Raw genomic sequence first — 26,541 nt, forward strand, 5'->3', positions numbered from 1 at the left:
CTTGAACCATCCATATATCTCAGAGGTAATTCCCACTTGGTCATGGTGTATAACACTTTTAATGTGCTGTTGGATTCAGTTTGATAGTATTTTGTTGAGGACTTTTGCATCTATATTCATCAGGAATACTGGCCTGTAGTTTTCTTTTCAGGTGGTATCTTTGGCTTTAGTATCAAGGTGATGCTGGCCTCATTGAACTAGTTAGGAAGTCTTCTCTCCTCTTCAATTTTTTTGGAAATGTTTGAGAATAACTGATATTAACTCTTTAAATATTTGGTAGAATTCTCCAGTGAAGCCATCTGGGTCTGGACGTTTCTTTACTGGGAGCTTTTTGATTATTGATTCAATCTCCATACTAGTTATAGGTCTGTTCATACTTTCTGTTTCTTCATGATTCAGTCTTGGTAGGTTGTATGTTTATGGGAATTTATCGATTTCTTCTCAGTTATTCAGCTTGTTGGTATATAACTACTTATAGTAGTCTCTTATGACCCTTTTTATTTCTGTGGCATCAGTTGTAATGTCTCTTCTTTCATTTCTGCTTTTACTTATTTTGTCTTTTTTTCTTAATTGTCTAGCTAAGAGTTTGTCAATTTTATTTAGCTTTTCAAAAAACTTAGTTTCATCAATTTTTAAAATTGTTTTTTAATTCTCTATTTTGTTTATTTCTGCTCTGATCTTTGTTATCTCCTTCCTTCTGCTAATTCTGGGCTTAGTTTGTTCTATTTTTCAGCTCCTTGAGGTGTAAAGTTAGGCTGTTCATCTGAGATCTTTCTTCTTTTCAAATGTAGGTGCTTATGGAAATCTCTCTTAGTACTGCTTTTGCTGCAACCCATAATTTGGGGAATGTTGTGTTTTCTTTTGTCAAGACATATTTTCTAATTTCCTTTTTGATTTCTTTGACCCAATGGTTGTTCAACAGTGTGTTAATTTTCACATAGTTGTAAATTTTCCAGTTTTACTTCTGCTATTGAGTTTTAGTTTCATTTCACTGTAGTCGGAAAAGATACTTTGTATGATCTTAATCTTATTAAATGCGCTAAGACTTATTTTGTGACCTAACATGCAATCTACCCTGGAGCAAGATCTATGTGTGCTTGAGAAGAATGTGTATTTTGCTGCTGTTGTGTGAAATGTTCTACATATGTCTGTCAGTGCCATTTGGTCCATAATGTTGCTCAAGTGCTTGGTTTCTTTATTGATCTTCTGTCTGGATGTTCTATCCGTTATTGAAAGCGGGGCATTGAAGTCTCTTACTGTTATGGTGTTACTGTCTTATTTCTCCCTTCCGTTCTGTCAATATTTGTTTTATATGTTTAGGTACTCTGATATTGGATGCATATTTATAATTGTTATATCTACCTGGAGGATTGACCCTTTCATAATATAATAATATAATGTCCTTCTTTGCCTCTTATGACAGTTTTTGACTTAAAGTCTATTTTGTCTAACTAAAGCAACCCCTGCATTCTTTTGGTTACTATTTGCATAGTATCTTTTTCCATCCTTTTATTTTCAGTCTATGTGTACCTTTAAATCGAAAGTGAGTTTCTTGTAGACAGCATACAGTTTGGTCTTTTATATTTTTAGTCCATTCAGCAACTCTTATGTCCTTTGATTGGGGAGTTTAATCAATTTACATTTAAAGTACTTACTGGAAAGAAACTATTTATATTGCTATTTTGTTGATGTTTTTCTATTAGCTTTGTAGTTCTTTGGTCTGTTATTTCCTCTCTTGCTGTTTTCCTGTTTTGTTAATTTTTTTTCATATTGATATACTTTGATTATTTTCCATTTTAATTTTGTGTAACTTCTATAGTGTGTGTGTGGTGTATGTCCGTGTGTGTGGTTACCTTAAGGCTTACAAAAAATATCTTATGAAACAGTCTATTTAAAGCTGATAAATTCAACTGCATACAAAAACTCTACACTTAAACTTCTTCCACCCACCCTCCAACATTTTATTGTTGTCATAACTTACATCTGTTTATATTGTGTATCTTTTAATATCTTTATAGTTAGTTTAATATTTATTCTTAACTTTTATACTAGAATTAAAAGTGATTTACCCACCACCATTATAGTAATACAATATTCTGTATTTGTCTATATATTCATCTTTATCAATGAGTTTCATACCTATGCTACTGTGTTACTTTTTAGCATCATTTTGTTTCAACCTGAAGAACTCTCTTTAGCATTTCTTACAAGACAGGTCTAGTGGTGACCTTCAGCTTTTGTTTATCTGGGAAGGTCATGATCTCTCTATTTTTTGAAGGCTAGTTTTGCAGAGTATGTTATTCTTACTTGGCGTTTTGTTGTTGTTGTTGTTTTCTCTTAGCACCTTAATAAGATTATCCTGCTCTTTTTCTGGCCTGCAAAATTTCTGCTGAAAAATTTCTTATAGTCTTGTAGGGGTTCCCCTGTGACAAGTCTCTTCCTTCTCTGCTTTCAAAATTCAAAGGCCTTTGACTTCTGATAATTTGATTATAATGTGTCTTGGTGTGGATTTCTTTGTATTCTTTTGACTTCTTGGATCTGGATGTCCATTTTCTACTCTAGTTTTGGGAATTTTTCAGTCATCATTATCATCATCATCAAATAAGCTTTCTGGTACTTTCTTCTCTGTCTGGGATTCAATGTGTATATGGATCTGTTTGATGGTGTACCATAAGTTCCTTTAGTTTTGTTCATTCTTTTTCATTCCTTTTTCTTTTCTGACTAAATTATTTCCAATGACTTGTCTTAAAGTTCACTGATCCTTTCTCCTGTCTGATATCTAGTCTATTGATGAACTGCTCAAGTGAATTTTTCACTTCAGTTTTCATGTTCTTCAGTTCCATGATTTCTGTTTTGTACTTTTTTTTTTTTTTGGCTGTGCTGTGTGGCTTGTGGGATCTTAGTTTCCCTACCAGCGTTTGAACCCATGCCCCCTGCAGTGGAAGAGCGAAGTCCTAACCACTGGACCGCCAGGGAATTCCCTTAACATTTTCTATCTCTGTTGAAATTTCTCATGCTTTGTTCTCTTGCCTGTAGTTAGCATCTTAATGACAGTTATTTTGAATTCTCTGTCAGGTAAATTATATACCTCTGTTTCATTAGGGTTTCTGGAGATTTATCTTGCTTTGTTTGAAACATCTCTGCCTGATTCTTCATTTTTCTCAACTCTCTGCATTACTGTCTGTGCATTAGACAAAACAGGTACCTCTCCCAATCTTCATGGACTGGCCTTGGACAGTAGAACACTGTCACCAATCAACTTGTCCAGAGCCTTTGGGGGCCTCTACCAACTCTTTCCCTCCTCAGGGAGTAGCAGGAAGCTGTAGTTCTGGTTTGCTCGTTCTGTGCTGAGGAAGCAGGGGAACTATGTTGTCTGCCAGTTCAAATTGCTGTCTCCATTCTCCTCCAGGTGTCTAAACTGTACTGAACCTGTCAGGGTTCTAAGACTGGCAAGACAGAAGCCTGATCTCTGGGGAGCTCCCCAAGAAAAGCTGGGGTGCTGGACATGTGAACTAACCCCTTCCCTCCTCTGGGAGAAACTGAGACCTAGGAGGTCTCTTCCCAATTTTATGGCACTGTGCTGGGGTCAGGGACTCTGACGAGAGTCTGTCCCAAATCTCCCTACTGGTTTTGGTGATTCTCGTTTTGTGTTCACCTGCAGTGCAGGAGCCTTTCAATTCGTCTCTGGATCTCTCACAAAGGGAATTTATGACTTGTTGCTGATCAGTATGTTTTCAGGGGGATGGAGGGTCCATCACCATCTTGCTGATGTCACTCCCAACTTAGCTTTTATTTCACCCTTATTATTGATAGTTTTATTGTGGGTAGAATTTTGCTGGTTATTTTCTCTCAGCATTTTCAAGATGTTTCACCATCTTCTGGATTCATTAGTTGTTAATGAAATGCCAACAAAAACTAACTTTCATTCCTTTGTTGGTAATATTATCTCTAATTGTTTTAAAAACATTTTGTCTTTGGTATTTTGAGGTTTTACTCTGTTCATTTTCTTTTAACCTGTCTTGGGTTTTTTGGGCTCTCTGAATTTGAAATTTGGCATCTTTCATAAATTTGGGAAAACTCTAAGTCATTATTCTTTTAAGTAATTTCTCTGAAATTCTAATTAGATATACACTGGACCTGCTCATTATATCTTCATTCTCTGTTAATCTCTTATTTCCATCTTTTATTTCTCTGGGCTATATTCTGGGTGATTTTCTCCCTCAGATCTTTGAGCTTAATGATTTCTTTTTAGCTATTTAATCTGTTCAGTTCATTTCAGTTTCTAATTTTAATTGTATTTTTCATTTAAAAAATGACTTTTCTCCAAATATGCCTAGTCAATTTTGATTATTTATCATATATCACCAGTGTTTACTTACTTAAATCAGATAAGTGAAAATTTTATACAATCTATCTGATAATTCTGACATCTTCAATCTTTGCAGGGAAGAGTCCCTAGAGTGATTTTTCATTTTGAGCTCATGTTCTTTCAAATTTTATTTGTCAGGATTCTGGGAGTACAGTACACTCCTCAACAGATTATTTGCATTTGCTCCTTCCAGGTCCTTGAGGTTACCACCAACCCAGGATTTTTCCCCCTCTAACATCACAGAAGTGTGATTTCAGGCTTCAAACTTGTGTGAGAATAAGCTTGCTACGCATTTTCAGAGAAGACATTTCTTTCCTCAATTTGTACCTCCTTCACCCAGAGCCAAGGCAGAGACAAGCATAAATCCCACCACCAACCTCTAAGGATCTGCTTATTTATCCCATAATTCATCCACTGAAGATGTGTGTTCCGAGAGTCCTGGCATTAAGTTGGAGCAGATGAGTTCTTTGTTTAGACCTCGCCACCAGGTATTGCCTCCTATGTCACCTCTTCAGAACCCCAGCACATTGAAATCCAGGCTTTAGGTTAGCAGGAAGCAGCTAGCAACTACCCCAAAACCCAAGACAAATATTTGTGTGGTACTTTATAATTTCATATTCACTTCTTTTTTTGTGGTTTCTTGTCTCTGAGGAACTTCCTCACTTACCAGCTCAATCATTCATTGAAAGGGATTAAATGCTCTCTGTAGCATTTTAAGGCATTTCTCGGAATCTCTGTTCAGCCAGATGGCCCTGGTTTCTATTTCTATAAACTAGGAGGCGAGGGTCATGTGCTGAGTATGAAGGAGGAAAAAAGTTTGCTGGAGAGTGGAAAAGGTTTGAAATGGTGGAAAATGGGAAAGCAAGTTAAATAGTGAGCACTAAATAATAAACAGTGTTAATGGTATTCAGAAAAGTTCACAGGGAGCGATCACTTGACAAGACTTTATAGCCTGTGGGCTATGCAGTAGTCTCATTTCTGATACATATTATATTAGCCATAAAACCTTGGACAAATCACACCTTGTTTATATCTACCTATTTCATAGGGATTATGAAGACAACTGTTATGAAGTGCTTTGAAAATATTAAATCACATAGAATGTAAGGCATTGTAATCAGGTCTTTGCCATGGAACTGTATCGCAAACTCTTGCTTCACAGATGATCTCAGGAAAAACAATCAAGTTAATGGATAGAACAGTTTAGAAGATTTGGATAAAAACAGTTCATAATCACAGTTATGGATAAAAACCCAACATTGACAAAACCACGATTTCCAGTAAATAGTAACTGACTCATGATGTGAGACTTGCTTGTTCTGCAGACTTTTCTGTTTAATAGAATTTGTTGAAATCAAATTAGCAAAGCCCTAATTATCATGGGCCATTTGCCATGATATAAGAATAGTTTTGCTAAGCAAAACTCTAATATATTAAAGTGGCTTCATTAGTAAGATTTTACCTGTAGTAATCAGAAGTAACTAACTAAACCAAGAAAATCTAAGAGAATCTTAGCATTCATATCATAAGCAATCTTTTAGGCAGAAAATATAAAGATCCCAGAAAGTACACAAATAATTTACCTCACATATTCATCAAAATTAACTCTCAAATTTTAGATAGCTAAATATTTTCAAGATTTTGGCCTTTTCAAGATTGTCATTCAAAAATATATTCACCATTGTTCTATGAGATTAAAGTATGATAAAATAACTTCTTATCCTTAAGGAATTTCTATTTTAGGTGGTAGAAATACTTTTGTGAGAAATCACAGAACATGGTAACAAAACCAAAGTACCGTTAAGTTGCACTCCATGTTGTTTGACATTCCATCAATATTTGGAAGAATATATCCAATGTCAGGGACAATGATAGCATCCATGAATATAAGAGTTAAGATTCTGAATTTAATTTTCCTAGCTGTTTTGGCACTGTGATTTAGTCACTGCATTTTATCCCGATTAAGCAACTGGCACCCATTTTACAAAATTGCAAGAAAAAAATGTCACTATGGGTCATGGAGATGAACTCATTGATTTTGGCATGCATCAACAATACTCCAAAGATAGTATACTATCAACACTCATTTTTAGTCCTTTTACTTGTTCCAATGGTAGGTACCATGTTTTATCACATAATTTGTTTTAAAGACTGAAACCTTCTCTGTTAAACATACAGGACTGTGAACCGTTCTCTGGTAAAGTACACGTTCTATTAATCATGCTGGAAAAAGTTCAATAGGTGTTTTTAACTTAGTGTACAGGTTTTTCTTTTTTTCTTTTTTTCAACTATCTGCTTCCAGGAGGTTAAGTATGGTAAATCTAATTATTTCAGAAAGGGCTACTCCCCCTCATTTGAATTCCATTCAAGTGTAGTCAACAAAAGAAAGAGTGGTTTAGGCAGTCTTAACTTTTTTTTTTTTTTTTTTTTTTGCAGTAAGCAGGCCTCTCACTGCTGTGGCCTCTCCTGCCACGGAGCACAGGCCCAGCCGCTCCGTGGCACGTGGGATTCCCCTGGACCAGGACATGAACCCGCGCCCCCTGCATCGGCAGGCGGACCCCCAACCACTGCGCCACCAGGGAAGCCCTTAACTTTTTAATATAAATTTATTTTTTATTTTATTTATTTTTGGCTGCATTGGGTCTTCGTTACTGTGAGCGGGCTTTCTCTAGTTGTGGCAAGGGGGGGCTGCTCTTCTTTGCAGTGCGCGGGCTTCTCACTGCAGTGGCTTCTTTTGTTGTGAAGCATGGGCTCTAGGCACGTGGGCTCAGTAGTTGTGGCTTGCTGGCTCTACAGTGCAGGCTCAGTAGTTGTGGAGCACGGGCTTAGTTGCTCCGCAGCATGTGGGATCTTCCCGGACCAGGGCTCGAACCTGTGTCCCCTGCATTGGCAGGGGGATTCTTAACAACTGCACCACCAGGGAAGCCCAGTCTTAACTTTTCGAAAACTTATTTTTAGAAGAACTAGCAAAATGTATTCAAAGTAGTAATGGTTGTTTTACTAACTTTATTTTTACACTGCTCTATGGTTCTTTGTAACTAAGTCCTTAAAGTTAGGATGTTTTTAATTAGTGAGAAATGGACACAACAAATACTTTAAAGAGGTCAAAAGTAAAATGAAATTGGCATTTAATATGACAGTAAAGACAGAGTGATTTGGTAATCAAGAAGCACAACTATTTAAAACAGATATAAGGACCTTTTGTTAAAAAAAAGGTCAAATTTTAGTTAAGTTTTGTTTTTGTCACCATGTAGACTTTCCCTATCGCTTTGCTATAATACAAAGAACTCACTGGGGGGATTCTCTGGTGGCGCAGTGGTTAAGAATCCGCCTGCCAATGCAGGGGACGTGGGTTCGAGCCCTGGTCTGGGAAGATCCCACATGCTGCGGAGCAACTAAGCCCCGGTGCCACAACTACTGAGCCTGTGCTCTAGAGCCTGCAAGCCACAACTACTGAGCCTGCGTGTCACAACTACTGAAGCCCGCGCACCTAGAGCCCGTGCTCCACAACAAGAGAAGCCACCGCAATGAGAAGCCCGCGCAGTGCAATGAACAGTAGCCCCCACTCTCTGCAACTAGAGAAAGCCTGGGCACAGCAACGAAGACCCAACGCAGCCAAAAATAAATAAATAAAATAAATTTATTTTAAAAAAGAAAAAACAAAGAACTCATTGGGAAAGCTTTATTCATTCAGAACGATCAATAAGAAGTGTGCTTCCAGTTACTTGAAATTGATATAAAAATTTGAATTCAAATACTATTTTAAATACAGATTCCTTTGGATTTTTTTAGTGAATATGGAAATGATTTCTGGTTAAAATATCTCTTTTTAAACAGGTTGAAAATTTGTTCAAGTTATAGTTATGTGTCTTAAAATTGTTAATTTTACTAAAAAAACGGATAGACAAACAACCTACACTCTTTCTAGGAGACACTACAAAATGAAAAAAACTTTAGTTCAGCTTCTTTCCAAATTATGTTTTCTAGGGTAATAGAATCTTATTGCTTTTTAAAAAGTACATGAAACTAACAAGAGATCCATTTAACAGGAAGACTTTTAGACGTTTAAATTCTGTCACTAGCTTGGAATAACAGCAATCAAAAGACTGAAAACCCAATCTAGATATTGTGTAGTTTATGCCGTAGAAGTATACTTTTAGAATTTTGAGCTTAAATACAGATGCTTTTTTTCTATTGTGATAATGTTTACTCACATTGTGTTTACCTCAGGGTGACAGGTATGACTGGTAAAGGGCACAAGCGGACCTTCTGGGGCACTGAAAATGCTGTATATTTTAATCTAGTGGTGGTAACACGAGTGTATGTAAAATTTCACCTAGCTGTATACTTAAGCTTTATGTACTTTATGTTATATGTTATATTTCAAGAAAAAAGTAAAAAGAGTATTTAGCTACTTTATGAAATGCCCACCAATTATTTTACGATGAGTCATTAATATGACTTTGTTAGTCAAAAATGCATAGGGGAAAAACAAATTATCTGATACTCATGGCCTAAGGACTGCTAGTCACTCTGAGGTAAATTAACTATATCTGAAGCTAGAGCAAAGCTTTAATGATGAGATGTTGCTGGTAGTGTATCAGAAATGGTGTCAGGAAGAATACAATGTATCAGCTTAACTATGAAGGACTGAAGTGTTGTAACAGTTTAGACAACAACTAGAAGATCAGAACATCTTCAAATAAGTGACATGATTGGCATGTTTATTTGATTTATGATTACCCATGCTTTTTACTTACGGCTTCTTAATGTTTGGGTTTTTGTCATTGTATTGCTTGGACTTCCAAATGATGGGGAATTAAAGCTAAATTAGTTTTGTTGCCTATTCTGAACTGTTGTTTTTAGTGTGGTAAAAAGCTGAAGTTATGACTGTGCTTTTAAAATTATGCATTCTACTTCCTAGCTATTATGGGAGAAAAGAGTTGGTTTACGCAGGGAATATAAACACTTAATCTGCCTCAAATGTTTCTTTACTTTTGCTCAGAACTATGTTAATTCTCATCACCTCCAAAAGCCTTTGAGAGGATTAGCTGCATAGACCAATATTGTTCTATATTAGTCAGTATTAAGCATATGATGTCACCTTGTTTCCTCTCCTCCTCAAGATTTTTTTTTTTTTGCGGGGAGGGCGGGGGAATTGTTTTTTTTTTTTTTTTTGGCAATTCTCAAAATACTGTGGCTTAAATACCACTAGCTGGCACACATGATTGACAACCTTACACTCCCAAACCTGTTTGAAATGGGTTAAATACCTAAGTGCTGCAGAACAATGCAAACCAACCAGCAATTCCTCATAAAAGAGAAAGGGGGTGTGATTAGGTTCCAGCTATTAAGCAAGTTATTGAAAAAACAGTTTGGTGGTTTGTTTCTGCAATAGGCGCAGGTTAAGCTAGTATTTTCTCTCTTAATTAGCTCAAAAAAAAAAAAAAAAAGACTAGTCTATAAGAGGTAGGATAAATAGCCAAAACAAAACATGAAGCAACTGGGGCAAACACACTCGGGGCTTTACGGAGGTCTTTATACTGATCCTCGACATTGGTTATGGCTTATTAACCCCGCCGGAGAACTATCGAACGGAATCTGTGTGAGGCTTATCGAGCCCGGGGAAAGGAGATGCAGGAGAGAATAAAGCTTCTAATAAAAGAAACGCAGCAACAATAGCAGAGGAACAGCTCTGCCTGGTGACGTAATGGCTGGCAGCAGTCCAGCTTCAGCAGAGCTGCTGCTACCTCAGCATCCAACCTCTCTCAACACAGTCCAGCTTCAGCAGAGCTACTGGGGCTGCTACTTTTTGCGATGCCACTTTGTCGGTGGCACCGACACCTTCCCTTAGAGGGCCAGGACGCTGAACAAAGGCTGGTCCTGCTGTTTCAAGTTGTCGGAACACACAGTCTCGCTCACACCCCGCAAGCCCCTCAGTCGCCGAGCCGATCGGCTGCTTAAGTTTAGGACGAGAACCCTGGCGCACACACCATGCGTGCCTCGGTTTCCCCCGGGCTGCTCTCGGGTCCGCCTCTCGCGGTTCGCACCCCCCCCCACCCCCGCCACCGGTCCTCAGCCCGAGTTGAACTCTGCGGCCCCGCTCTCCCGCCCGGCCCCGCGTGCTGGTCCTGCCGCCTTACCTCCGCTAGGTAGAGGTTGAGGAGACAGAGCGTGGAGAACTGGAGACAGGAGGGGAAGCAGTAGAGCAGCCAGTGGGGGAAGAAGTGCAGGTGAGCGGGCGGCCGGAGCAGGGGCAGGGAGCCGCTGAGCGAGAAGGCGGCGGAGAAGAGGGTGGTCCTGAGCGCTGCCCACAGGAGACAGAGGAAGAGGCAGAGGCTCTGGTAACTCAGCCGCCGCTCACGGTACAGGAGCAGCCGCCACAGCTGCAGGTAGGCAAAGGCGAAGAGCGCGGCGTAGAGCAGGGCGTGCAGGATGCTCAGCGCCAACTGCACGGAGCCCGGCACCGCGGCGCCTCCGCCGCCCCCGCCGGGCGTGGAGGGCTCGCGGCCGGCCGCCGGACCCGGCACGGACGCCCTCATGAGGGGGCTAGGGGGCGGGCGAAAGAGCGCGGGAAGCAAGGGGCCGGACTCGGAGACGCTGTCGAGGGGGAGAAGGATGTCTCCCTGACCCCCCACCCACCCCAACCTCCAACCCCAGGAAGCGCCGTGACAGGACCCGGAGCCCCGCGGAGAGCAGCCGCGGCTCCTGGGACCCCGCCTCCTCTCCCCGCCCCCCCCCGGGGGGTCTCGGCTCCTCCTGCTGCGGCTCGGCTCGGTAGCTGCAAAAAACAACTCTCGGCTGGAGACAATCAGCTGAGAAACCCGAGCATTTGAGGTGCTCGCTCCGCACCGTGGGCTCCCGCCGATTGGCCCAAGCGGGCTCGCCCCCTCGCGCCGCGCTCGGAAGGCCACAGGCCGCTGGACCTGTCGCTCCAGGAGGCCAAGCTCTGATTGGGTGCCCGCTTTCCCCTCTTGCTCCTCCCCTTCACTCCCCACCCATGCTGCCGATTGGTCCAGCAACTGCACGGCCAGCTCGCGCCTGCGGGCGGGCTCGGTTGTCGCCTGTCAGCGGGGCGGCTGTCGCTCCGCCCCCTGCGCTTCCCATTGGCTGGAAAGGCTGCACGTAAGACCCACGAGGACCGGGAGGAGCCTCGTGGTTGTTTTTTGCCCAGCAGGCTGACTCCAGCGAGCGGTGGAGGCTGCTGGCGCGGAGGGTTGGGAGCGCTGCAAACCCGCAGGTAGGGGGAGCGGTTCGTGGATGCCCGGCAAGCGAGGCATGGGCCCGCCTTCTGCCTTTCATCCTTCTTGTGGCGGGAACTGTCGGTCAGCCGTCCGGGTCCCAGCCCGCAGGTCTTGTCCTCAGGTCTCGATAGGTAGGTGGCAGCGCGGGTCCTGCAGGCGAGGACTGTGGTTTCTGACGGCAGGGATGCCTGCGGGGATTCAGACCTGGCGGCTCTCCCCCAGCAAGGACAGCACTGCCCAGCTCTGGAGTTTGGCTTAGAAGGGGCCTCACCTGGATCCTTTTAAGGGACGTTTTGCTTTCTTTTTTTTCCCTAGCGTGAGCAGGTAGTAAAACGGGAGCCCTTCTGTGGGGAGAGGGCAAGGAATGAGGCGAAGGCTGAACGGAAGCTCTAAGTAAAAGAACCTCCCTCCCTCGGGATATGTCCCAGAAAGAAGAGTGGAATTAGAATGGGATGGATATGGAAGCCGTCTCAGCGTGGGGGGAAGGTGGGTCTTTGAAACTTAGAATTTGGAAAGATGCTGTGGGCATAAGTTTAGGCAAAACGGCAGAATTTTAAGTCTTTGAATGTCTAGAGAGGAAAAGGTAGAATAGTCTGTGCTTCTTAAATTCCACATGTATTCCTTCAAGCCTTAGTCCCCTGTGTGGTGGATGGTGGCGCTATTTCTAGGGCTCAGAGATATACAAAACACATGCTATATTATGTTTCTGCTGTAAATAAATGAGGAATAAATAGATTTTCCCACGTATATTGGACTGAGATAATATTTGTTGACTTTTTTTGGGGGGGATGTTTGGTAATAAAATGAGCAAATTAGTGCAAAATGGTGAGGGAATAATTTGTGTTCCCCTTAGGATGGGTGGCATATCGCTAAATAAGTGTCCCTCCGAAAGACAGTGCTACATTTATTGGTGCAGCTAAGACTCAGCCTCTCCTAACTCACCATTCTAAGAAGAGTGTTGCTACTTTCTTTCCTAGCTAAGTGATCCACAGGGAAGGTAAAAATCTCTTGTGCTCCAGACTGTGGGACAGTAGTTTCCCCAGGCACCAGATACTGGTGTGTTTTGGATTCTTTGTAGGTGTGCTGACAAACTGTGATAGATGTTTAGGCCTGGCACTGTTATGTGGAGATCCCTCTGATGAAACATTCAGCTGAGCAGGTTGTGCTGTGCAGCCTACACTAGAGTACAACTTGCTGTAAGAAGTTAACAGTCCTCATCCAACATCAGCGCTCTAAAGAAGGATCTCAGCTTTATTGGAATTGAAGACATTGGCCTCATGGATTCATAGGGAATGTGGTTAGGGCAGTACACAGTTCTATTTGAAAGGGGACAGAGTGCTCCGGGCCCCAGTGAGGTAACTGATTGCAGTTCTGTGCTTAAGCCCATAAATTAAGCATGAACTCAGAGTTATGTGCTTTTAGGCACTTGTCAAAATCAGGAAAGCCTCTTATTCTCTGGCATGGCCTATTTTTGTATCTTCTATAATCAATGAATCAGGTCATGAATAGATTTTCACCATGAAGGGGTTTTTCTTTTTTTTCCTGTATTCTCTACTCAAAGTGAGAGTAAACGACATTTGGATAGCACCCACACTAGTTTTACATCTTTGTTTGTGAGACTTTTTATTCCAGTGTCATAGCAAATCAGAATATCCGCTTTTTTTCTCTTCCTTTTTTGGGGGCATATATATAGGGGGTGCAGGTAGAAGATTTTGCCCCACTTCCTTGAGGGAACTCTTAAGTGGATAGATGTTGACTCCTTTTATTGCCTCCTTTGGGTCTTAAGTGGTAAACTGTGATGAGATCTAATCAACGTTTTATTTGAGTCAGGTTCAGTGAGCAGGTTCTGTTCTCTAAAAGCGGCATTAAACTGTAAGCAAGCTAATTTTTGACAGAATGTTCCTACAGGAACTTTGTAAGCATTATATGCCCCATTTGTTGCAGAATATGAAATGTGGCATTTCCCAGAGAATGATGCCTGTAGATCTTGGTGTAATTTGTTTAATATTTACAGTTGTTAATTTCCTCTCTTTCTTGAGAGGGGAAACCATTAGTTTTATGTTTAATCATAAGGGAAATTTAGGCCTTTAAAGGGGAAACTATCCAAGGGTCTTCTAGAAAAGCTTGCTCCTGGGTAACCTAAAATTGGAAATATGTCCAGATACACAATGGTTGAATATTGTTGTTTTGAGAGAGCAGATTACTCTAGCACAATGTTCTTTCAAACATTTAAAAGCAGAACCATTTGCCAAGTGTTATTATATGTAGGACCCAATCCCAAAGTGTGATTGCTGTAGCTGAAGAGGGCCACCAGTTGCTCCACCTACGCAGAAAGGCAAATCTTTGCCCCCTCCTCTCACTAGCAAGATGATCAGTGTTTTTCTCTTGAAGTACTTCCTCATCATTGCCCTTGGGGGCTTTCTCAGAATTCCGGTGCTGAGCAAAACAAACTTTTGTTGCCTTTAACTTTTTATTTGCAAGCTTTAGCCCTTTTTGTACTGTAGCCTTACTCATCCATTCTTACAGTGCTTGTCATCCTCCTGTATTTGTCCTTAGTTAAATGTCACATATTTTTTCCAACTTTTAAATGACCTGTGCATGCATACTTGTTTAGAGTTTAGGGATCAGGCAAAAGTTACATCTTGCCTACTGACTCTGATTAGTTCCACCAGGAGCGTTATACTGAGGAACTGAGGGCTCCTTCCAGCCCCAAAGGTTAAGAGTCTGCACTTAGTTGTGAGGTGTCTGTGTGTAGGATAGGCAAACATTTGCCTATGACTTTCATTTTCTTTTTGTATTGGCACTGGTTGTGGTAACAGTTGTATTTTAAAGAGTCATCTTCCCTTTTAGAATCTTTCTAAAGTGAAATTGGGTCAATTTCTTGTGAATTCTTTGAAATATACTGCTTTAAAAATCTAGGATGTGTATTTATGTTCAAGTCACTCTCCTCTTAGCTGTTACTAAAACAAATAGGGCTAGGTTGGGTTATACTGTAATAACAACCCTAAATCTTCAGAGATTTAAAGTAAGGTTTATTTTATGTTAACACTGAGTTGGCTGGGAACCTTGCCCCATGTTGTCCTCTTTCTGAGACTTGGTTCAACAGAGAAGACCTTGGTTTGAGTGTTTTCAATCATCATAGCAGAGAAAAAAGTGTGTCATGCTTCATGATACATATATGTTAACTCTTAAAAGCTTCCAGAAGTTACATATTCACTTTGCACATTTCATTGGCCAAATCAAGTCATGGCCATACCTAACTCAAGGAAGTGGGGAGTAGGATTTTAACATGTGTAGAGAACTAGAAACATTTGGACAGTCTACCCTTTTTGTCAATAGATATTCTCCTTCCTACATGTACTTCATCCTTGGCTCTTCTCAGTGGACATAACCCCTAAATCCCATCCAGTCACTGTCAAGCTCAAAGTCTGGGATCTCTGAGTAGTACCCAGTAGCCATAATCTCTTGTAGTCTCTATCTTTATAAATTATCTGTCTCCGTCACCCTGTTGAATACATAGTGTAGGGACAGATAACTATAAACTATAGTTAGTGTTCCCATTTGGAGAGGAGAAGAATGGAAGACATATACCAGACTCTGGACTGTAGCAATTTTGGAATCTTGCTGGGCAGATATTGCTAGAGCTCTAAATTATAAGAAAAATGAAATGAAAAAACACATCGAATGACTAGCCCAATTTAAAAATAATTAGATGCAACAGACACAATATTACTGTGTGAAATTGCTATAAAAGCTTCTAAACATTTATATGCATTTTCTGTGTTTATCTCATTATTGTGGACCAGTGACATACAGTTCATATTCTAGCACATGCCCTGGAGCATAGTTCTCTATGGTCCTTGGCTTTATGCCCTGCAAGAGATCCTTTCATTTTTATTATCTTTGGCCCCACCTGAAGTTGGCTTTGGAGAATGTGGCTTCTTTCCATGGCTGAGCAGTTTTGTCAGCTTGTTTCCGGACCCTACAAGCATGGGGGCTTAAGGATTGTTTTAAGTTTTGAACAGCTTAGTCTTTTGGATGTTGGTGCTTCTTTGAGTACCTTTCTTTTAATACCTCGTTAAACACAATCAACAGCAACTATCACACAGTACTCATTTCTGTCTTCCAGCCTCTTCTCTTAGGGCCATAGATAAGTTCTTTAGCCACGTGAACCTAGCATGTGCTCATAAATTCGTTAGGTACTTGTCACCTCCAACTTACTGTAGCGACAGTTTCATCAAATGTTTTGTTATTCCTTAACATGGATCATTTGTTGAGGTCTTGTCTCTATGTTTCTTTGAGGAGAGTTTCCTTGAGTACTCCCAGAACAGCTTTCCTGCTGCGTGGCGCCTGAGCGAGTATGTGGGGTTCTTGTTAAGGCAGCACCTCACTTCTAGTTTGTACACCAGTGAAGATAAACTAGATTATGCTATAATAAAAACTCCCCAATCTCAGTGGCTTAAGACAACGAAGTTTATTTCTTCCTATATCATATGCTCATTGCATACCAGCTGGGGGTTCTCTGGGCTGTGCTTCATCTGGGAGCCATGCTGACAAACAGCCACCATCTGAGTGTTTTCAGTGACTATGACAGAAGAAAAGAAAGGCAGGCATATGACACAGTAGCTGTTAAACTGTTGCCTGAGACAGGCCACTTTGGCTCCCATTTTATTGGCCAGGGTAAGTCACGTGGTGGCCTCAAACTTCAGTAGTGGTGGGAAGTGCAGAAAGCTAAGTGTGATCCTAGGTATAGCTGACAGGAGAACTGGAACTGTTTACCCCATACTGATGAACCATCACACCAAGGTAACAAGGCCACATTCCTCCCAAGGAACTCAGCACTTTGTGGTGACACTTAAATTTTGAAGCATTAAGTGTTGTTCTCTATCCCATTTTCTAACTACCAGAGAAAAAAGTCACCAAGTACCCTCTGTAGCTTTGTTTTTAACTCTGTTCTTGCTAGATGTTCTCTTTCCTCACTATTTCCCATCCACACTTGCCTTCTCTTTGTTTAAAGTTATTTTTATGAGGAGACCATGTCTCTGGGCAAAAGCATTTCAATTACCATGCATGTGAAATGAACACTTTTTAGTGACACCACAGGGGTAGATTGGATTAATATGAGTAGTCGCTATGGAAGATTTGATTACATACAAGTAATATTTTTTCTTTTTAAGTCAAAGTGAAAAGGTACACTGTTTAAAAGAGTCAGTTCTAGAAGGCTTCAAAATTCCCCTTGGTATCTTACCCCCTCCAATTTCTTGTTCCTCAGAGGCAATTACTTTGAACCCTCGCAGTTTCTTTTGGTGTTGATCTTTCCATTTCCAATAAACTTGGCTTTTGGTCTCGTGAAAAATGAAGATTTAGCTCTCTTTCATCCCTTTTCCCACCCTGACTGTATGCTCCCTTACTTTCAACTCCACTCAACTCTGGTTGTTACGGATCTGGTTAAATCATTATTCAGTGTGTATCTTATGACCATATAGGCTGTGTTTCTAGCTGACCCACACAGTATTCTCTGCTTTAAGTAATTTTTTAAATAATCAAACTTACCAAAAGATGGAGAAAACTGCAAAAGTTACTACTGAGTACCTATCTCTGAATAATCACCCACATCTCTAATTGGCGAAATGCATAGTACGTTCATATGGATAATCTAATCTGTCCAATGAGGTGGGTGTGGGGAAGTATTCAAGCATTGAATGTGTGTGGTTAGACCTTTGGTTCTAGCAAATACATTCTACGTGAAAAGAGTATGTTAACTTTAGTATCCAATTTAGTGTTTAAATGACTGAATTGTAACCACAGGGCCAGGAAAAAAGATATTTATACTTGGATTTCTCATTTGTGCTTTTACTTAAATGTTTATCCTTTTAATTAGGTTGGAGTTATTTCATACAGTAACATGTTATATTCTTTCGGCCTCAGGATGCATGCATCTCTCCCTCAGAATATAAGGAAAATATTGGATGACTCATTTTATACCATTTTCATTAATATAAAGTGGCTTTAAAATATGCTGGTTTAAAATAGATTTAATGTATAATATTTTAATGTCAAGGATACCTCTTAATTATATTATTAAAATTACTTTTTATATACCTCTCTCAGTCCTCACTCCTCATTCTCCTTGAGTTTTTGAACTCTTGGCTCATTATTAAAAGTTGATGGCAAATTTGTTCACTGCTTGATATAAACTAGTTCTAGTGAAAAGAATTATTAGGAAGTAATCAATAAGTAATTAGCTCCTGTTTTAGGAATACCTGTTCCTTACGGAGAGTTATTATACGCTTTTTGATAGTATCGAAAGACCAGAGTCTATGGAGTTTCAGTTTATCAATTCTATTGTACAATAAATTGAAGAGTAAATTTTTTCTCATTACCCCTGAAATGCTAAATTGAAGAGTTAATGGTCTTTCATGACCATTGAAATGGTAGGTGTCTAATTTAGTATGATTTTTTCCTAAATTTTTTATTCTTTAATCATTTCTTTACTGAAAAGTTCCACTCCTATCCTTATGAGTAATTCTTGCTATATTCTCCTGTCTCCTGTTTTGACATAGTGATCTTTGTTTAAAAGATAAGGGTTCGGGCTTCCCTGGTGGCGCAGTGGTTGAGAGTCCGCCTGCCGATGCAGGGGACACGGGTTTGTGCCCCGGTCCGGGAAGATCCCACATGCCGCGGAGCGGCTGGGCCCGTGAGCCATGGCTGCTGAGCCCGTGCGTCCGGAGCCTGTGCTCCACAATGGGGAGAGGCCACAACAGTGAGAGGCTCGCGTACAGAAAAAAAAAAAAAAAAAAAAAAAAGATAAGGGTTCTATTTGAAATTAAAATTAAAACAAAATTCTCACCTATACCTGTGGGTATATCTTTACCTCTAGAAGTGCGATGTTTAATATAAAAATTAATTTTCCTAAACTATCTTCTTTTAAATGTAGATAATATATATCATCAGTAGAAAAGCTTCCTGAAAGAAGAAATTGTTCAAAAGAAATTTGAAAGTAGCAAAAGTATAAGACAAAGATAATTGACAGCAGATACAGAGGACAGCATGGGAGTAAGTACAGCATGAAAGAAGATGAGATGATAATATCTAGAGCAAATCTGAGTTCAGAAAATAGAATTGAATTAAAATATGAGTTGAAAAAGATATTTGAATTTCTAAACTGTTTAAATAAATCTAAGTCTTAGGAATTACTAAATGTATATTAAGAAGGAATGTTCTTAAATAGTTTTAATAGATATCTTCTAGGGGATTTAAAGTAAAAAGAATGTAAACGTAGTAGACATATATTTTGGCTCTCAATTCCCACGTTAGTGGTTTTAATTGCTATTTGAGTATTAATTGTACATCTACTCTAGGTAGAGAAAGATAAAATACCCAGTTTAAAATAAATGGATTGGATAATGTTTGAAAATTAATTTTAGAATCCCTAAAAATGACAGCTTAGCATACACCATAAATATCTATTAATCTTAACATACTTAGTATTGCATTTTCCAGATATCTTTGATATCTTTTGCAAGTATCAAAAATTCATAGTATTATTAAATCAATGTCATTATATATCATCCCCTCTAATGTTTTTACTAGAAGGAAATAGTAAAGTATTAGTAAAATCAAACATGGAAGTAATGCCTTATATTATTCTTTTTGCAGATTTTACTTCATTCATTTATTTAATGAATTCATTCAGAAAAACTCTGTTGAACGCCTACTCTTGCCAGGTATTGTCCTGGGCAACAGAACACAGCAGTGAACAAAATTGACTCTCCTGCCCATATGCAGCCACAGCTGATGATGTCTTCCAGTTTCAGTGTACTTAGAGTTGGCATCTCTTTTGTCATGATGTGCATTTTTTATATGTCAGCAGTAGACTCTCTACCAGAGCTGAGTCCTCAGAAATTCTTCAGTACATTGCAACCAGGAAAAGCTACCTTAGCTTATTTTTGTCAAGCTGGTAAGTATTTTTTATATTCTAATATGATTTTTGTGATGTTTCTATTGCTGTTTAATCAATATGCTAGGAAGAATTTATTATCAGGATTAATAATATGTGCTTTAACGCTGCTACTGTAATATGCCTGCCTGGGTTTCAATCCTGACTTTGCCACTTGACCTGCTGTGTGACCTTGGTTGAGTCACTTAGCCTCTCCACGTGTCTTTTTTGTCATCCATAATGAGGAAATAGTGTGTGCTTCATAAATTTATTGTGAGGATTAAGTGACTTTACTCATGTGCTTAGTCCATAGTAAATACTAGATAAGAATTAGCTGTTAATAATATCTGAATTTCATCATCATTTCTGAAAGTAAACTTTTGGATATTTTTAGCATGTAAATATTTTAAAAGTGTTTTCAAACTTTAAATATAGTATTAGTAATGCCTTAGTTTAATACTCTGCTTTAGCTGTACCATTAATTATACTGAATTGATTAATATAACTATTGAACATAACTTATCATTATCATGGTTCCATTTAAGTTGTTTTGTGCCTTAAAAAATACTATTCTTGGAATTAGTAAATGAAGTGAATTCATATTTTTGTTGGCTCCCTTATTATAATTGTGATTTGAAAATGGTATTTTAAAATCATTTTGAAAATTTTGTACCTGTGTGTTGTGTATATAGTATTAAACTTGGAAAAGTAACGCCAAATGTGCCATTTAAATTAAACATTTATCCAGTTTATGTTTAGAAAGCTTTTAAGGTCACTTACAAAGTGAAAATATGTCATGATAAAAATATTAGAAATAAGAGTAATGAGGCAATAGGAAATAAGGGTACAAGAATATGTAACTAGGTTCATTTAGTTACTTGATTATTTGTTGTTGCATACTAGTTGGGCAAACTAATATATTTCTTTTTCAGTTTGCAGCTTTGGGCTTTAATTTTAAAAATTCATCTTTCCTAAGGGGCAAGTCATAAAACATTCATAAAACATTTCTTATTTTAGATTCTCCAAGTACCTCTGTATTTCTTGAAGAACTGAATGAGGCTGATAAACCTCTCCAGGACTATGGAATTTCAGTCACAAAGGTAGAAAGATATTTATGTTAATAAATTACTAGTGACAAACATTTTACAACTGTGTGACCTAAGACTGAGTATCTAAAAATACTACATTGTTTCACATCTTTTTCCAAACTGGAAAAATATTTTTTCTACCTTTTTTTTCATAAGAATAAACAGAAGTATAGTTAATTCCAGATTATTGTATAAATTATAAATACAGGGGAAAAAAAGCTACTTCAAATTCTGGAACTTAGAACTTTATTTTGTAAACCATTCTATTGGGGCTATGGTGTCATTTATTTTTTCAATCTTTTATTTAAGTTTTTTTTTTTTTTGCCTGACAAATATAATAGATGTCCATAATTTAGCTATTAAAATTTTTCTGTTAACACAAACTGAGGTACCAAAATTGAAGTAATTCAAGTGTTTTTTTTTTCTTTCCTATTCTTCTAAGTCTTTATAATTGCTTATGTTGTGGGTTCTCATATTTATTTTTAGAAAAAAGTTAAAACAACCTAATTTGGGACTTCCCTGGTGGCTCAGTGGTTGAGAGTCCGCTTGCCAACGCAGGGGACATGGGTTCGTGCCCCGGTCCGGGAAGATCCCACATGCCACCGAGCGGCTGGGCCCGTGAGACATGGCCGCTGAGCCTGTGCGTCCAGAGCCTGTGCAAAACAACCTAATTTGAAATTACATACTTAATTTTTTTCTCAAAAAGTGTTTGAACTTGCCATGGAGTATTATGGAAAATTTCCACATGCATCATGGTTTAGATAGCTACAGGAGCCTTTCATTTAGTTTAAACATAGAATTTGTACCTCAGAAAACGGAATGATTAGTAACCCAGTGATTATTAAATTCTTTCAGATTAGTGTCTCCCTGACTTTCTGTGTACATTTATTCTTTCTTAGTTCATTAGCCTTCCTCCTTTGAGAGATGGCTACTGTCCCTCTTGGGGCTAGAGTTCCTGTCCCTGAAGCTAGAGTTCCCAGGGCAGGAAGCATAGAAAAGTTAACTGTGACTTTTAAAGGGAAACTGTTCACTCTCACCACAGAACACTTCTGACACCAGATGTGTGTTTTTCATATGAAGCAGTTCTGACACTAACAACCCAGAATTAGCACAGACCCCACAGGTTAAGGGCCCAGTCCTATGAGATGCCCCTCACTTCAGATGTCAGTCACAAGGAGTGAGTGGGTCCCCAGGCTCCCTAGGACTTCTGTAGGACTTGGCTCCAAATGGCGGTTCTCACAACCCCCTCCTCAGGTTCCATAATTGTCCATAATGTCTCACAGAACTCAGGGAAAGACTTTACTTACTATTACTGACTTCTTGTAAAGGATATGTCAGGAACAGCCAAATGGAAGAGATGTGCGGGGCAACATCTGGAAGAGTCTCAAGTGCAGGAGCTTCTATCCCCGTGTGGTCTGGGGTGCGTCATCCTCCTGTACTTGGATGTGTTCACTGGAAGCTCTCCACACCCTGTAGTTTAGGGGTTTTATGGAGGTTGTTATGTAGGCATGATTGGTCAAATCATTGGCCATTGCTGATTAACTCCATCTCCAGCCCTAAGGTGGGGAGGTGGGGCTGAAAGTTCCCACCCTCTGATCTTTCCCTTGTCTTGCTGGTAACCAGCCCCCATCTTGAAGCTGTCTAGGGGCCCCCAGCCACCAGTCATCTCATTAGCATGCAAACAGACACTCTTATCACTCCCAGAGATTCCAAGGGTTTCAGAAGCTCTTATATTTCAGGTTAAAGACCAAATATTAGAAGAAAAGATACTCCTGGCACTCTATCATGCAGGAAATTACAGGGTTTTAGGAGCTCTGTGTTAGGAACAAGGGGCAAAGACCAAATATATATTTCTTATTATATCATGTTTATATACCTCAAAAACCTCTTTTTTAATGTCAATTCTGTTTTGTATAGAGGTCTCAGTTAACTTTGAATCACTGTTTATACTCTGGAATGATAATGGCACTCATCTTTAAGGAGCTTTGAATAAAAATCAAAATTGAAATTTAGAAACAAAATGCTAGGTTGGTATGATACTCTAAAAGGATAGTCATGCTGTTATCTAGTAACTAATAAACTAGTAACTAGTAACTGTGTGTCTAGTAACTAGAGTAGAATATTAAGGTTCATGCCCAGGGGTTACCTTTATGAACTAACAGTTTGTAAAGCTTTTACAGTTGAGGACTCTTAAGCTATGTGGAAAGGAGACTGGGTGAAAGAGATAGACCTATATTGAGTACCTAGCTCAGTCCCTGGTGCATAGTAGATACTCAGTACTGTTTATGAGATTGAAACGAGCTTGCTATATTTAGTCTTTTATTGGATAGCAAAATGGCTAAGACCCCAGTCTCTTTCTTTGGAGAGTATATATCCAAAATGGGGCGATAAAACACATTCACAGACTTTTTTCTTTTTTGGCCGCGCTGCACAGGTTGTAAGAATCTTAGTTCCCCAACTAGGGGTTGAACCTGGGCCCTTGGCAGTGAAAGTGAGGAGTCCCAACCACGGGACCGCCAGGGAATTCCCATAGACCATTTTAATAACTAGCAGAACTTGGTCATTATAATAAGAGATACAAATAAAATGCTGTAGAGGTTTAAAAGAAAGAAATCTTACATGATCATCAAGGTGGAAGGTCATATTATGGTATTGGGAAAGACTTCACAAAAAGTAGCATTTTGAGATTGTCTTCAAAAGTTAAGATTTCAGGAGACTGACATAGGTGAAGAAAACACTAAAATATAAATGGACTAAGTGTTCCAGTTAAGAAAAATATTCTCAGGCTGGGAACAATAACCAAACCTAATTGTAAGCTATTTAGAAATGCATCTTAAAATAAAGGCTTTAGAAATCCTTAAAGCAAATGAAGGAAAAAATATATATATCTGCAAATAATAACCAAAAAGAAAGCTGGTATGACTATATTACTGTATCAATGTAGATTTTTAAACAAAAAACCTTTGTCATCCTTTCTGTCATAACCAATCCATCATTAAGTCCTTCAAGTTCTGCTATCAAAACTTTTCACATCTGACCACTTCCTGTACCTTCACTTTTACCCCCCTGCCCTTGTCTAAACTGTCCTCACTTCTCCTCTGGGAAACCACAAGCCTCCTATTTGGCCTTTCTCCTTTCACTCTTATCTCACTGAACCCTTCTCCACATGTAAGTCAGATCACATTGCTGCTCTCTCAGAAAGGCTTCCCATTACAGTTATACTAACATGGAAACTCCTCTTTGGACATTTAATTCCTCTAATCTCATTTTCTGTTCTTCCACCTTGCTCAGCTTGTTCCTGACACATGCTAGTCATCTTTCTCTTACTTGGACCTTCTAGGTGTGTATTTCCGTAAGGCCTTTGCAGGTATTTTCTCCTCTGCTTAGAACTCATCTCTTCCACATATTTGTATATTTGTATGCATCACTCCATTACTTCGGTTCTTTGTGCAAATGTCACCTCCTCAGAGAAGTCTTCTTTGATGACTTATCTAAAATGTTCGGTCATGTACTATCCCTTTAATAGTGCTTTTTTCTTTATAGCCCTTAACATTGCATACTAATTAGTTTTTTTTTTAATGGTCCGTCTCTACTTTTAGAATGTAAGTTCTAAAGATAAACATTTTAATTTGGAACTTAACTGTACTCCTAGTGATGAGAACAGTGACTAACATATGGTAGGTGTTCAAATGTGTGTTGAGCGGATGAATGGATAAATCTGTCGTCATAATACCAACCATCCCCTATGCTCTGACTTCTAAAAATTAAAAAAAAAAAAAAACTACATACACTAAAATTCACTGCTTTTGGTTATGACCGTACTCTTTTAATTCGAATTCTCTATTCCTCATATCTTTTTTGAGTATCGGTTCTCTTTTAGTAGCTTTTTTCTATAAAACAAATGTAGCTTTCCCACTTGTCACTCTGCTTTCTCAAACTCTGTTAAAATTAACTTGAACAGCAAAAACAAAAAAGCCTCATCTAAAAAAACCCTAACTTAACAAAATCCAAAACAAAATACTAACTGTTCTTCTTCCAGACTTAGTTTTGGTAAGTTATGTCGGTGGCTACCCACTTGCCCCATCTAAAAACCTCTTCATCCTCTTTATCTCTTGCCTTCCCCCATCTATCCCATGTTGCATATTACACGCTCAGTCTTCTCCCTAGTTTTACTTACTGTATTTGTGGAAAGTCGCTTGAATCTCTTCTGTCCTTTTCTGCTTTACTACAGGTCCCAGTCATCCCTGACCTGTACGAATGGGATACACCATTAACCGGCTTCCTTGCCTTTGTGCTCTCATGTCTTCCATTGTATCTCCATGTTGCTGCCAGGATTGGCCTTATGTTTTTCACATAGAGTCCTGATTGTAAGCTATCAAGGGCTGTTGTGGCTTCTCTAACATCATCAGGGACTCAGGTTCATTCTTTCTGTTGCACCATCCTTAGCAAAGGTTTCTTCTTTAAAGATGCCTTATGGTCCATGATGACTGCTGGTGCCTACCTATCTTGTCAGGTTTTTTTTGTCAGGAAGAAGTGGGAAGAGCAAGAGTATCTTACCACTCAACCCCCTTTTAAGATCCTTCTAGGCATCCCAAACCAGTGACTTCTCCTAACATCATTTAGCCAGCCTTAGCTGTTGGGGGAGTCTGGAAAAGTCTTTTAATGGGGCACTTGCTTTTAATGAAATTCTGTTAGTGACGCAAAAGGATAGGATGGATTTGGGGTTAGGAGCCAGCAATATCTGTTATACCTGTGCTCCAGCTACTGAGATGCTTTCGTGGTCCCAACTTAGCACCAGTTCTGTGCTTCCTGGCTTTTGCTCATGATTTTCTTGTCCTGCCTTAATTGTTTCCTTCCTTTCCTACCTCATTACCTTCTACTTCGTTCATCAGATTGAATTAAATCTTAGGTATAATTAAATATAACTCCTAGGTGTAGGAACAGTTCCTTTCTCTGGGTTACCTCAAGCACTTGAATAAGTGAGCAATTATAGCATACAAATCAGAAAGAAAAGTAAAAAAGAAATTTGATGTGGAGACAAACTGTAATGTTTAATTTTCCTTTCTGTTTCCCTAACCAAGAAACTTGACCTTTTGATATGTACTCTAAACGTTAAATATAATCTTTTAAAGGTTAATTGCGTCACAGAAGAAACATCGAGGTACTGTGGAAGCGAAAAGAATGTGATGAAAGCATATTTATTCAGGTAAACTATTTTTAGTTTTTTTGGCTCAGATGGACAAACATAAAGCTACACTTCTAGAATATTCAAGTATACACAATATCACTAGGCCAGAATAAAGGTGTATGTAGTAGGGGTCATATGAAGCTTAGCAAGAAGTCTAACTAATAGATTTGTTACCTCCACTTTGCTTCCTAATCTGTAAATTGAGAAGATTAATACCTACCTCACAGGATTGTTTTGGATATTAAATGAGAATCTTATGTAAGCTCTGACGGCAAAGGCCTGGTAAGTAAGCACTTAGCAGATTTAGTGTTCTAAGTAGGTATGTCAGGTCCATATTCGGGTGGGAAATAAATGTACTTTATTTTTGAGGAATCTGCAGATGTCCAGGTTATGGATTCCTCCGTTACTTGGGTCTGCTAATCTGAGTTTTCTCAAAATCCTTTCCTCACACTCTTGGGATTTGGCCTAGGAAGTGGGGAGAGATCCTGTCTCCTCAGGGACCTACTGCTGAGGACCCTTCTTTCTGTCTCCTGCTTGTCTCCTTCCCAGCCCATCTGGGGAATGTGTGTGTGCTGGGAGGAAGCCTGGTTGGGACTCCTGTTGCTTCCCAGTCTTTTTGCCAGGTCCAGGGCCTAAGCTTTTCAAAGTCAGTGTATCTGTGCCTGTGTGTTCAGTAAATATTTGAGTGTGTATCATGGCCAGCACTCTGGTAG

General features: G+C 39.3%; 2 protein-coding genes across 5 annotated transcripts in view; one reads left to right on the forward strand and one right to left on the reverse strand.

The window, feature by feature from the left end:
• GPR137C (G protein-coupled receptor 137C) overlaps nucleotides 1-11,415 on the reverse strand; it is a 52,905-nt gene extending 41,490 nt beyond the window's left edge. The window contains exon 1 of the mRNA XM_079913224.1: nucleotides 10,513-11,415. Coding sequence (XP_079769350.1) covers nucleotides 10,513-10,911 — 399 coding nt within the window. The 5' untranslated portion in view covers nucleotides 10,912-11,415. The remainder of the gene's footprint in view (nucleotides 1-10,512) is intronic.
• An 85-nt stretch (nucleotides 11,416-11,500) lies between these two features.
• TXNDC16 (thioredoxin domain containing 16) overlaps nucleotides 11,501-26,541 on the forward strand; it is a 111,917-nt gene continuing 96,876 nt past the window's right edge. For 2 of the 4 annotated variants that reach the window (XM_079913220.1, XM_079913223.1), the window contains exons 1-5: nucleotides 11,501-11,744; nucleotides 18,551-18,669; nucleotides 19,273-19,573; nucleotides 20,570-20,652; nucleotides 25,773-25,846. In XM_079913220.1, the coding sequence (XP_079769346.1) occupies nucleotides 19,396-19,573; nucleotides 20,570-20,652; nucleotides 25,773-25,846 (335 nt within the window). In that variant the 5' untranslated portion in view covers nucleotides 11,501-11,744; nucleotides 18,551-18,669; nucleotides 19,273-19,395. The remainder of the gene's footprint in view (nucleotides 11,745-18,550; nucleotides 18,670-19,272; nucleotides 19,574-20,569; nucleotides 20,653-25,772; nucleotides 25,847-26,541) is intronic. The other 2 variants (XM_079913221.1, XM_079913222.1) reach the window with 2 other exon arrangements.

The sequence above is a fragment of the Stenella coeruleoalba genome (assembly GCF_951394435.1).
Source record: "Stenella coeruleoalba genome assembly, chromosome: 2".
Classification (NCBI taxonomy): domain Eukaryota; kingdom Metazoa; phylum Chordata; class Mammalia; order Artiodactyla; family Delphinidae; genus Stenella; species Stenella coeruleoalba.